Source organism: Seriola aureovittata, chromosome 21, assembly GCF_021018895.1.
Source record: "Seriola aureovittata isolate HTS-2021-v1 ecotype China chromosome 21, ASM2101889v1, whole genome shotgun sequence".
NCBI classification, from domain to species: Eukaryota; Metazoa; Chordata; class Actinopteri; order Carangiformes; family Carangidae; genus Seriola; species Seriola aureovittata.
Window position 1 is genome coordinate 10,220,175 of NC_079384.1, and position 13,833 is coordinate 10,234,007.

Here is a 13,833-nt window from a genome sequence, read left to right on the forward strand (position 1 = left end):
ACAAGCATATATATATATATATATATATATATATATATATATATATAATATTTTACAACATGATGATGATTTTAATGATGATAATGTGATATATATTTTTGTAAATATTAGATCTCCTATATTACAAATCTCCGGTATTTCTGCTGCACATGGGCTCTGTGGTTTAAAACACTGAGACTCTTGTTCTCTGCGTGCAGTCAAGGGTCAAAAACAAGCAAGTGAAGTAAGATGATGGGTTAGCTGAACTCAAAATTTAAATCTATGTTACATTCATACATTTTGTACTTTTACCCTTGATGGCACATAATTGAACACTTAAAGGCCGATGTGGCAGTGAGGGTGGTAAAAAGCTGTCAACAACACTATCACAAAATAGTCAATGATGCTCTATGATTAATTCAGCTTGGGTTGAAGGATGCGATTTCAGAGCTACAATTGCCCTGCTGAACTTCACCAATGCAGAGAGGCTGAACTTTTGCATCTGCAATTGAAGTGCATATGCTGCTAGGTCGAGGATGCTCTCATCATACTTGAGGTCCTGGTTCATATCAGGAAATTTAAATAACTTACACTAATTATTGGGGTAAAAAATTCAGTGGCAAGGTCAAGAGGTGACAGGCGCTTTTTAATAAAGTCTCTCATCATTCATGTGTTTGAGGAGGCTCAATTGTGACTGTGCTCTAACATCAGATGCAGTACATCTCTCTGGGAGAGCACTTACCTTTGTTTGAGATGGTGCCAGCTCCCAAGCAGAGGAATCAATTGGGGCTTTGGTGGAGTATGCAGCTGTATGATACAGCAGGGCTAAGAGAATGTCTCTGAGATGTGTTTCTGTTTGTGTCTATAATACATATGGTGATGATACATCTGCCATTGAATGTGACATAAAGGGGTTCAATGGTAGATGGAGCCCAGCATCCAAAGCTGAGCTGATTTGTTCTGAAGCTCTGAAACAATTCCATGCTCACTGTGTAGAACATGTTGCTGAAATCACCCCCAAAAAGCAACAGCAGTGTGCAGGTTGCCATGGTGGCAAATTCAGTGAGAGTCTACATTTTTGAGGACGCTTTTCCTGAAAACTGAAGAAGCTCAGGAGGACAGTGGGTACAAAATGACAAACTTTCCATTGTGCAAGAATTTAACTTTATAATTCTTTATGTATCATTTTTTGGTTGGTGTCTGTTTAACAGATTCATTTATCTGAAGCTGTCCACACTTTTACATCTACACCTGCAGGTGGCAATGTTGCACAGCCACATTAAGGCATGGGTGAACAAATGTAAGACAATAGGATACAGACTTAGGGCTGGAAGTGAAGAGCATGAGTTTCTGTTCTGACCGTGGAGGTTTCATACTCTGTAACGATATGAACCTACTAACTCAGTAAAATCAATTTGTTATGATGTTAGTAGCAGAATGAACTCAAAAGTGATTGTCAGATGACAAATGCTAACAACAACACAGTAGATACTAGGCACAGCAGAGATTTTGACTTGTCATTATTCGACATGTGTTACTAATAACATTAACAATGGCTCTCTTCTATTCAAGTCTCCCAGTAAGACATGACAGGGTGACAGTGAACCAGCATGCACAATACCAGCATCCTGAAACTGAAGCAGCTAAATGGAAGTCGGACTATAAATACTGTTCTGTGTGGCTAAAACCTCTACTAGAACTGAGTCAGGCAATGGATCAGCTTCAGAAACTGTCATCTGAAGATATTATAAATCCAAGTCATGATGATTTTATATAGCAGAGAGACAATTGTCTTTTGATGGTAGATGATGGAGTTGTATGTATATTCTGATTTTTGGTGGGTTAAATAATGATTTTGAAAGCATAAAACAAAAAATATAGTACATTATGTGACTCATTTAAATACCTGTCCTCTGCTGGGTTCTTTAAGTCATCACTGTGGGAGGTTAGACTACCAAAAATCCCTCTCTGTGTTCCCTGAACAAAATCTACCCGTCAGGCAAGATTTAAAGCTGTCGCAAAAAGTATCACCTCCACATTTTCTCAGTCTTCATGAGTCACACATTTTGAAATCTAAAGAGCCGCTGTTTATTTCTCATAGAAGTTACTGTGAACCTGATCACACACCAACCAAAAACAATATTATTGCACCATGACTTAACACTCCTCTACTTAAGCCACGGGAGAGCCTGTTGGCGTTTAGTCAGGTGCACGCACCTCGGTGGTGCAGGGAAATAAGCACCATCTTTACAAGGTGTAGAGTGTCTGAAGGCAGTGCCCTCTGCATTCTTGGTCTAAATGTTCTTAAAACAACAGGGAGGTACAGCAGAGTCAGTGGATTCAACTTTCTTTGGAAATTCCCAGACGCAACAGTAAGAGGAGGCGCATGGTTTAGACTAGATTAGTTGAAAATACCTAAATAAATGGGGGGTCTCTATTCAGGGGATTGGTGGTGCATTATGTGTCTGTATATATGTCTGCAAACATTGGAGAGGCCCCTGAATCAAAGAGGGTCCAGTGCTAATTTGGAGTTGAGTCAGTGACCTTTGTCCTCTGAGTCACAGCTGAGGAATGGTCTTTGTGCTCCAATCAGCAGCAGAAAAGAGGAGCAAAGCCCAGTCTACATTTTCACTTTTGACTCAAAAATGCACTCTATTAAAGTTCAAGTGTCTGCCTGACCCCATTGTAAACTTTTAGTAGCTTTGTTCCACACCTACATACAAATACCTCACACACATGGACAAGCATGGGGACCCTAAATTATCCAAATCAGAATTTTCAAGACCTGAAAACCTCCCGTACTGCCAGGGGCTTCCAAAGGTCTGCTGCACAATAGGAATTCCTCTGCTGGATTAACAAGACAGTTCTTTTTGCTGTGGGCAGAGTGGAGGCGAGACCACCCTTGTTTTCAATTCATGCTGAGCCATCATGCCTGACTCACATTCACACTTCCACCATTCCCTCAAGGCTATATGATGATGAGTGTAGAAAAAAAAAAATGACATCATCTGTTGACTTTTAACTGACCTGTTTGAGGTGAGGCCAAGTCTGCGCACACATTCAGACTAATAGACACAGGTTCAAGGCCAAGAACTGAATAAGCACAATACATTGTATTTGCTCTGAAAGGAGGTGAAAAGATTTGCTCAAGTGCAAATTTTCTTTTGAATTCATGCATAACAACAATAATAAAATATTGAGAAAAGGAAGTGCATTCTTGGCCTTAGAAACAAGGCCTTGGAAAAACTTGATTCAAGGTTCACTTATTAGCTTTTTCTGGAGCACAGTTAGGTCATGTGAGGACAAATCCATCCACTGATGAAGACAGTAAAAAGACACTTTAAATTAGCTTTAAATGAAGTAATTATTTTTCATTGTCAAAAAACAAAAACACATTCCCATTGACTTTCACTCAACAGTTACTATAAGACACCAGAAGCCTCTGCGAGGAAATAAAAGGTTTTATGTATTTAGTCAGGAAATACAAATGCCATCATAATCCCACAATTACCCTTCTTTCCTAAAACCACAGGGCAGACAAACACCTGTCCGACCGTATTAAATAAATGTTGTATCAGTATTTGTTTTGGAAACACTTATGTTCACCACCTATTTGAATTGTTTGCAGAAATATGAACAGTAATGAAATAATACACTATCTCTGAGAGTAACTGAAGCACATTTCCTTTTTTTCTTTTTTTCTCGTAGAACAGTGGTACAAAACAGCAAAATTATTACAATAATAAAATGTAAAAAGAAAATTGCCAGCATATTAACATAGATATTATACATAAATATTATATTACATGATAAATTACAGTATCCATATTACAAATGTTATATAAATATGGGTCGTAGTGGTCTTGGATAATCCATCACTTTAAGTTGTAAAAAGAAAAAAAACAGCAGAAGGAGGTCAAATGGGATTTGAAGCTGCAAATGTGCAGATGCCAACCACCAGCAAACACATCCATCCCAGCACATACATGTTCCATTTTGAACACTTTGCAATATATAAATAATTTCTCCATTTTAGCAAAAAAAAAAAAGTTAGTCTTTCCATCTCATGAATCGCTTTAATAATATTTCTAGCCAGTTGTCCACTGTTGGTAGAACCATTTACAAGTGATTGCTTTCTTTTGCTCACTCAACTCACACAAAATCCCTCACAGTCCAAGCAGTAAATTACTATTCCTCTCACAAACACACATACTTTGAAACCATGAGTACATTCAACAAACTCCTCGCTGACCGGTGCTCTATTGTTGCTCTTACCAGCTTATCCCGCAGTATTTTGACTGTAAATTAATCCTAACTGACAAGTGCATTGACTTTGATTCTGTAAGCTGAAACTTCATGCTATGTCAGTCTACAAAATCACAAATGCAGCTCCAAGGACTTTATGGATAATTCAAAATGCACCTTTGAGACCTCTTACGAAGAAACCAAAGCAAACTCACATTATTGGCTTCACTGGCGAAAAAAATTAAAATCCCAAATGGATCTTAAGAAGCCTGCTGGTGCTTTTGGTCAGGTCCCTTGAATATTGCTGAAGTGTTGAGCCCCATAAAGCTGCGGGGCTGCATTCAGACTTCAGATTAAAGGTCTCAACATTTATCAAATAGGGGTCGAGTGTTTGCTGTGGTCGCTCCCAGGATTTGAAATAGCCCGAGTGAGAGATGTGCAAACTCAGCTGATTCTTGTCAGTAGCATCTCAAAGCTCCACTTTGGTGTGCCAACATTTTAGTGATTCTTCTACCTCTCTTGTCTCCTCTCCTTTCATCTTGGTTCTGAATTACAATATTCACCTGCCTTGTTGGTATTTCTCCTTTGCATAAACTGTCTTTTCTGATCTTGTCAGGTTTCTGACATTGTAGGTTTTTCTTTCATTTGGAAGTGATTTATATCATCATGCACAAAGGTGCATGGTATGGCTTGTTGGACATATTGAGTAGAGAAAGTCTTGTATTATTGCATTACATTGTTTTGGCAAGTTTTACAGTAGACACTTTATAATGTTATTATTGGAAAATAAATGGACATAAACCTAGACTTATACTAAGGTGTACACTAATAAAACTTCCCATTACAAACACTTTTTCTTGAGTCACGACAATGAGAAAAATCAGCACAACACACAAATCACTGTGAGTTCTAGTTGACCCACAACATTGTAGGTTCCTACCTTACAGGTATACGTTCACCTATAGGCTATTTGTGTGTCGCATCGCATATATAAGACAGGGTAAAGAGACTTCTATCTAACAAAGAGACCACAACAAAGTGTGCTTGACAAGTTTTGAGACTTTTCACTCTTGGCTCAAAGGGGAGGGCAACAAGACATGATGTCTGATTTATGATAATCTGTAATCAAACATGAGGCTACAAACAATATTCAGTGAGCACATTTGAATTTTGAATATCTCAAACGTGTTCAAAGGTTTGGATGTTCTTCCCTTGTTTGTGCGCCTCCTCCACAACTTCCACTCCCTCCCACAGTCCAGAAACATACCTACTCTCTGGGTGTAACTGCCCGTCTTCTCTGTGTTTGCCTGCGATGAGTGAGCTGTGACCCTGACTATAATAAACATGGCATGGAAGAATACATAAAAGGCTGAGTTGAAAAGCTGAACCCTAATCATTTTTCATGGCTAGAAACGGTTTCCTTACTGTAACAATCGCTGACAGCCAGGTATGTTGTAATCAATCAAACACATTCACAAGGAATCAAAGAAGCTTAAGAAACGTAAGGGACACCTGAGATACAACTGGCATGCTGCCATGTAATTTCCCCTGTATGATTTGTGTGATCTTTGGTCCAAGTCATATGTCATATGTCATATTTGAAACAATGTTCAAGCAAGATCAGATAAGACTGTATGAAGTAGTACTGATGCCATTGCTGGCAGCCAATAGTACTTTCCAATGGAGGAAGTCGTCTATATTATTTGTATAGCGCCAAATCACAACAGAAGTTATCTCAATGCACTTTACAAATACAGCATCTCTAGACCTTCTCTTTATAATATTTACACAGAACCAACAATTCCCACCAAGAGCAAGTACTAGGTGACGATAGCAAGGAAAAAAACTTCCTCTTAAGAGACAGAAACCTCGAGCAGAACCGGCCTCAGGGTGGGCGGCCACCTGCCTCGACCAAGAACAACAACATGCAATGATAGCAATATTAATAGAAGTGATAGTAGCGGAAGTAACAGCAATAGTAATGTCATGGCAACTGTAATACTCCTACTGATAAAAGTAATAATGAAAGCTAATAACTTTAATAATAATCATTAAATCTAATTATTAAGTAATGTAAGTCTTATCTGTAACTTGGTCAGCTGTGTCCCAACAGTGTCATCAGGAGGACCCTGCCCCAGATAGAAAATCCCATCAGAAGGTGTTTGTGTCCACCTCTGTGCGAACCCCACTCAGCCTCCCCTCTGCCACAGCACCAGATGACATCACAGGACCACCACCTGCCATATTGCCTAACTTTGCTCTGTTTATCTTTGGGCGTGACTTGGTGCAAAACAGCGATCAAGTGGTAGATCTGGTCTGTGGCTCTTTTACTACTTCTTCCACTCAACCTCATCATCGTCCTTCTTGTCTGAGCTGCGGCATGAAAAGAAACGACTGCTCGTTTGATGACAAGATAAAGAAAAGGTTAAATACGAAACACTTAATGTTTTTTAATCATATTCGGGAGTGTGTTGTGTTAACTTCGTTTGACATTCCTCTCATACCTCCACCCGGTCACGGTGCTCCCAAGGGGGTGCGCGGTTGTTTAGGCAGGGAACTTCACTTTTCTGTTGCCAGAGAGAAAGCAATGGCTGTTTAAGTGCAGTACAGACAACCACTGTTCGTTTATGGATAATAATATTCATAGTCTTTTGTCCTAAGACACCATCTCTTCTGTTCTCCCTCTGAATTTTTTGTCTTATCATTCAAGGCTCTTGTGCATTTATTTTAAAACTTTGAATTTATAGAAGGAAACAAACCAATTCTGAGCCTCAGAAATGTGCATTATGTCTCCGAGACTAACTCCTGTAGTCTTATGGTAATAAACACAGTTTCCAACAGAAGCCCATGCATGCGACCATCCTCCCAGTGACAACTTCTTCTCTAGTTATAAAGAGTCAAAACCCCTCCTCAGTTTGTCTCTGGAGGTCTCCGCTCTCGGAAAAGAGCAACCGATCTGGAAGTCTGGATGCTGCATACCAGGGAGGAGGAGGTGCGGCAAAGCAGATGAGGAAGAAGAGGAGAGCGCTGTTGTTCCGTCAAAACCGTGGGCTGTCCGGCCCCAGTCGCTCAGTGTATTGTTGAGAACGGGAGCGTCGGGGCTGCATTCCGCTGAAGTTGCTGCCCCATCACTAAGAAACTTGTCAGAAAACTTTTTTTTTTTTTTTTTTTTTTTTTTTTTTTTTTTTTTTTAGATTGGGGGTAGATTGTTTGATTTTATGCGCGAAGGAAAACGAAGGACAAGAAGGTGAAACCGCGAGTGTCCGAGCGAGCGAATGGAGAAGCACAAAGGTAAGAGGAGGATTTTTGAACTTTGTGTCAATAACATGAGACACGGCTGCTCCAGTGTCACTGCTGACAATGCATCCGTATGAAGTCGGACTGCTTTACTACTACTACTTTACAATAGTAATAGAAACTACATTTCCGTACATCCAGTTAACATGACATCTATTGTCTTTTTGAATGGGGATGCATTCGAGTTATTTGCATGTTGCCAGAAGCCAAAATCTGATGTTTTGGGAAAGCCTACCACCACAGAAATAAAAGGCATCTACATGTTCTGGTGTAGATTCTTCTGTTAGGACACATTGTTTCACATATTGTCTTAAGATTCTGCTCACCTGCATCTAATAATCATTATTAAAAATGCCCCCAGGGGTGGGTTGGGTAGAACACTGAAACAGTCTTGTCAAACTAGTAAGCTGCCTGTGGCCAGTGAGTTCTCAGATTGTTCAGAGTGAAACTACTTGAGTGAGTTGAATGCACCATGTTTCATTAAGGATATGAGGGTGTGTGACTTTAACTGCCTCTCCTCTATAAAAGTAGTTTACACTGATGATTTCTAATAGCAGCAACAATGTTCTCAGAGCATTCCTCAAATTCCTGTGGTTATTTGTCCATGAGGGATGAGCAAGGACGTTTAATACTTCCTGATTGGCATAAACAAAGAGTTTGAGCCCAAATGTTGAAATTAGCCAGCAGATTGATTGGCCATGACTTCCACCTCACCTTACTGCCTGAATGAGGTTAGTTATCTTTGAACCTCAGTACTGACAGGAGAAACACGACTGCGGACCGTAACATCTCAGCTCTCCACTCTGTGAACCCCCTCAGCTTCACTGCCTCTAGGTGAGGCAACTGGGTGAAGCGGCTTCATGAACTGAAAACAATGGTGACAGTCAAACTGCACTGGAATCACCACAATTTGAAAGACAGCAATCTTGCTGCAACATTCCTGTTCTCCAGCTGACTAGACAGCCCAGTCTGTTTACTCCCACACTCTTTTGGAGTAAACAGTCACTGTTGCAAGCAGCCAAATGCAGAGATTAATTAATGGGACAAACACTTGGGTTATTTATTAATAGTTTGAGTTGGTTTTTGAGCACAAATAGTTTAATATCTTTGCATCTGTTGTGTTGGTTGAACAAAACAAGTGATTTGAGAAATATTGATGGGATTATTTCCATTATTTTATGATATATAAATAATCATCAGATTAAGAGATATTATTATCAGTCATAATTATCAATCACAGCTCTAACCATGTGCAATATCTCAGTACACATGGATTTGATTTTGACAAAATGTAGAGGAGAGAGGTATCTCACTTACGTTTCAGCATTTACGAGCTGACACTGATTGTCCACAAGGGGAGCTATACTGTTCAGCTGAAAGTGTCTCAGACACATCCGACAGGCACAGCTGAAACTGAGGGGGTGGGATTCATTATAAAGTATGATTCAGTATTTTAAGTAGTAAGTGGTTTGCAAAACTGAGCAATACAGCATGAATTAGTTTCCTGTCAACTGATCAGGCTTTGACACCTAAGGGAACAGTTTAAGAGAGAAATATTTTCAGGGCAGACAGGGGGAAGACGAGAGCAATGAGGAGGTCTCTAGAGAAGGGGAGAGCTGGGGGCAGATAGTGAGATGCAGGGCAAGAAACCTGCAACTGTTAGTTGCAGAGTGTACTCTGTGTACTCTTTTGGCATCTGTATGCAGCAGCACCAGGACACTGAATTAGATACTAACAGCCACAGGCAGTCAGTGGAGGGGGTACAGTAAAGGGAAACCTGGGAAAAATTCAGGGAGGCCAATAACAAGGAAAGGCATTGTTTAGTATTCTGGATATGCTTCGTGTTTTTCAAACCTGACTCATGCAGGTTTCATTCCAGAGAAGCACATCAGGGTCTCATGTCACTGATTCTCACACCTTCTGCCAGAGGACGAGGATCAAATTAGTGAAACCACCTGGAGCTGTGTTTAGTTTGAATGACCTCTGGGCCGTTGATGGGACATGTTTGAGAATCATTGTTACACAGCAGAGGACGTAACTCAGCAGCTCAGCCAAGTGATGACTGGAGCACTTTGGATGCAATTATTGACCCATTGGTCACTTTGTCAAGCTTCCAATCACAATTAGCATGCTAATGTTTCAGCCTACTAAATGTAAAATAATCATGTGTTGATTTCTTTCTTTACATTGTTGTAATTTGAATGTATCTTGTATTACATGCATTTTTCAGAATAATAGCCTATAAAAGAAACATCACCTAGTATTGTATATTATATACAATAAGCATATGTTTGTCTATCTTTTTGCAGCATTATCTTCCTTTCCTCATCAATCAGTGCCTCTAGCTACATAGTCTTGCTTATTTTGTTTTCCATGTTATTATGGATCCCACCGGTTTCTGGGTGAAGCGTGTCCATGTTGAATTCACTGCGCTGGCTTCACGCTCTTTGCAGCTGGGTTTCAAGAAATGAGATCTATGATGATGGCTCCCTTTCTTGCCTCCAGTATCAGCCGTCTTCTCCAACAATGATCTGATTCTATGATTGCTGCCAAAGTAAAATGTGAGACAAATGGAGGCAGACTGACAGGCGCAGTGATGGACATTTTTGAATCAGTGGAGTATTCAGCTGAGAGACAAACAACTACAGTTTAAAAACTGATTGACTCTATGGAATGGCGGAAGATACTGTCATTTTTTTCATCCCCTGTAAAATGTTAATGTGTGTATTTCTATTAATCGGTGTATCCCAGTACCAGCTGAAAATTAAAGTTTCAGAGGCACTTTTCAGTGTAGCATGACAATGTGACAGTAAAGTGGGTTTAGTCAGTTTCACCTCCCATAAGCTCAGCAGAGGCAGGCTTAGATGTAGGCCATCAGGGCTGGCATGGGGTCTACCGGTTCACTTGTATGTGTGTCATGGGCTGTACTTGCCAAGAGGGAGCGAGCGGAGTGCGGGAAATTCAGGAAGCTGGACTGGGCTATAAAAATGATGAAAAGAAAGACGGTCTTCCTGCTCTGTGGCAGTGGGGTGCTCAGTGTGAGTTTGGCCCTTTTCGCCCTCTGGGTCTTGCTCTTGTTCATTTTCAACACATCAAACGTTACTTTGTTTATTGGATACAGAAGCTCTGGATCAGACCTGTATTGTGTTTTTTTTTCCCACCAGGTATCCTTATGAGGGAATAGGTACTTGTAATCGCACACATATGCACACTCTAGTTCTTACTCTCCCTGCAGCCACTTATCAGTGGGATAATAACTAAGCAGAGAAGCTTTTATGTGGGTGACTCCCAGGCGGCATCGCTAGTTAGTTTTCATTTGTCAGCAGCTGCTTCTAGTCTGTTGCTTTCTTTCTCATCAAGCCAACACTGTGGAGCCTTGTAAAGCTTCACTTTTACTGAGACATGAATCTGTTCATCACTATAGTGTACCGTGTATCTTTATTGGAAAATTCGGATGGTAAATGCCCACACGGAGTGATGTATACTTGCGCATACACCTCACACACCTCAGAATATCAAGAGGATGATGCCTCTGACTGTGAGTGGGGTCCTGTGGAGTCGGGAAATGCTTTTGGGGAAGCAAGGAAAGGACGATTGAAGGAGGGATGAAGGCAGGGTGCTGCATTAAGAAGAGGAGGTGGAATCACACTGAGCCTCCTCTGCCTCATGGCCCCAGGCTGACAGAATTTTAATGTGTGTGTGTGTGTTTGTGAGAAAAACCAATGGCAGGGAGAGAGTTACAGAGTTGTGTGTTTTGGAACGACTTGTCTGGAGTCACAATGTTGCTATCATTTCCTGGCAAAGCAGATATCTAGCATAATTGGTAGCTAACTAAGTTTTCTTCATGTAGTACTGCTCTGCACAGTTCATGTTTGGATATTGACTTGTTTTGGTTCTCAAAATATCTTTAATCCAGTATTAGCTGATTTCTTGGCCACTTGGGGGCAGCACAAAAAAAACTGTAAACACAACACTGACATATCATTCTCCTAATTAAGTTTATATGTGTTAGCAACGTTTACACATCCAACAGACAATATTAGCATTCGTTTGGAGTCATGTTTCCGCCCGCCTGGCAACTGAAATTCCAATAGTCAGTCTCCATTTAGCTGTGTTTTGGTTTCCACCCAATTCTCTTTAGTTGCTAACTGCACAGCTATTTTCATTAGCTATTTGCTAACTTCGTCTGTCTGCTGTATGGTGCTGAGCAAGTATCGTACAGCGGGTTTGTCCAAGCTTTTTTGCTCTAAACAACAGCCCGCTATTGAAAACTGTGAGACTCAAGCAAAACAATAAAGTTGCTGGCTGTAAACCCAAAACAATAAAAGCCTTAAACCCTATATAGAGCTGAGGGAAACTGCCTAGTTTGGCAATAATTTTTGTGGCTTTATCACTAAATGTGACACTCTTTATTTTGCAAATAGTCATTTGATTGATTGTAAGAATAAAAATGCTGACAAGCGGAGCTTTAAAAGGTGATATTTTGAACTTTTGCTTTCAATTTGATTCACCATTTTACATATTGAAGGAAAGTCGTTGACTGTTGTCCCACAGCTGCCTTCTGTCCTATTTAATGTTTTTCTCATCACAGTAAACATTAAAATGCATTTAAAACGGTCATTCAAATTGAGCCAGCACTTGGCCTCAGTATCTGAAAACATGTTGATAAAATGTTAATAGCTAAAGTATAAAATATCAGTGCACCACATTTAGACATGAGCTCATACATGTAAATGTCTATAGCGTTTTGTTTCTGTGGACAAACAGTCCTGCATTACCCTCCAAACTTCATTTTCATTCTGCACTTTTCTCACTTCCCTCATCTCTGACTCTGCTGCATACACACTCTCTCTTACACACATACAAACTTCATGTCATCATGTCTCTAAGCCAGTGTTAAACCTTCAGCTTTTTTTTTTTCCTGCGGGGAGTACAGTAACATGCATTGCATCCTAATCAAGACAAAGTTGCACTTACTTGGATTTTGAAGCCCATTAGCATGTTTCAGCTATAAAAACTGCCTGATTTCTCCAAGGGCCAAGCTGTAAGACTCAATATAACTGAGACAGCACAGATCTAAAGAAATACTGGGGGAAAAGAAAAAAGTGTTGGGAAAGATAAAGTGTGAGATGAATAAAGGCAAGATTCAATTGTCTTGGCAGAGGGATGATGAAAGAGGAGAAACTTGAAAACGAGTGGAGTGGAACTACACTTTATAAGTGACTCTTTCTCTACAGTTTCTTCCGTTACTATTTGCACCTTTGTAAAAGTTACTACCTCAGTCTGTGGCTCAATAACTTAGGATGAATCACTCCAGTAAGCCTAGTGCTAGTGTTTTAGCATTTTAGCCTGCGCTTCTTTCATCTTTCCCTCGTATGACATAGATTCTACTGTTTCTTTTCATGTTGTCTCCCTTCTAATAACTAATAATTGCTCAAACTTGGTTAATATTTAATTGTGCTACAGCAGCATGCCTCAAGAATATTTTACAGGGAAATGTTATCTGCCAGCAAAGAAAGAAAAAGGAAACCAACCCAAAAAGAAGTACATAAAAAAAAACAAAAAAAAAAAACAGTGAATATACTCTAAACTACAGTTCATTATGACTTTCAACCAAACATATAGCAACTGATTTCACTATTGGTTCCTCTGCTCTGGTCGAGGACGTGCCAAAAGTATTACAACAAGCTGCGGTAGTGATAAAACCAGAAGATCGCGCTGCTGACACTTGAATCCTGATCAAACCACTGGACAAGCTCATCCTAGGTCAAGACTTTCCCACAGTGTGAAAAACACCTCACTATCACTGTGAGAGCTCAGCCATGACCTCCTTCTTGACCTCAACTTACCACAAGACTGACAAAGATTTTATTTTGAAACCACTCCACCATTAAACCTTGCCAAAGCTTGTTTCCATGATTTGTATAATGCGGTGAGATAACCCCCTTTTCATTCTGCAGTTTGACCCTGTTTTGCTTCTATATTGTCTATGAATGAATGAGTCCTAGGACTTAGAGTGCTGCAGGTTTTGTATCCGTCCAGCTACTTAGTTTCTCACTATACAGAACCAAAACCCACAGGTCTCTGAGCACCAGCTCTGTCAATCATAAAGTTAAACCATGTTATATTTCACTCAGGTTGTCACTTACTCCACAGACTGTGTTCAGCAACTTGTGTTGCATGCAGCAATACAGCTGTTAGAGACATTATAAAAACAAAAACACATCCTAGTGGTTTTCACAGCACCACACTAAGACAGGAACTTGTAAACACTTATGACTGTGCACCTTAACGAAGTAGAGCAGTGTGATG

The 13,833-nt window shown here is 40.1% G+C and overlaps 1 protein-coding gene across 3 annotated transcripts in view; it reads left to right on the top strand.

The window, feature by feature from the left end:
* Positions 1–6,518: 6,518 nt before the first annotated feature.
* Positions 6,519–13,833, top strand: part of afap1l2 (actin filament associated protein 1-like 2) — a 37,856-nt gene continuing 30,541 nt past the window's right edge. The window contains exon 1 of one of the 3 annotated variants that reach the window (XM_056365912.1): positions 6,519–6,648. Coding sequence is in view for 2 of the 3 variants with exons in the window: in XM_056365910.1 (XP_056221885.1) it covers positions 7,500–7,515 (16 nt within the window). In the remaining variant the exon portion in view is untranslated. Of the gene's footprint in view, positions 6,649–6,723; positions 7,516–13,833 lie in introns of those variants that run through there. The other 2 variants (XM_056365910.1, XM_056365913.1) reach the window with 2 other exon arrangements.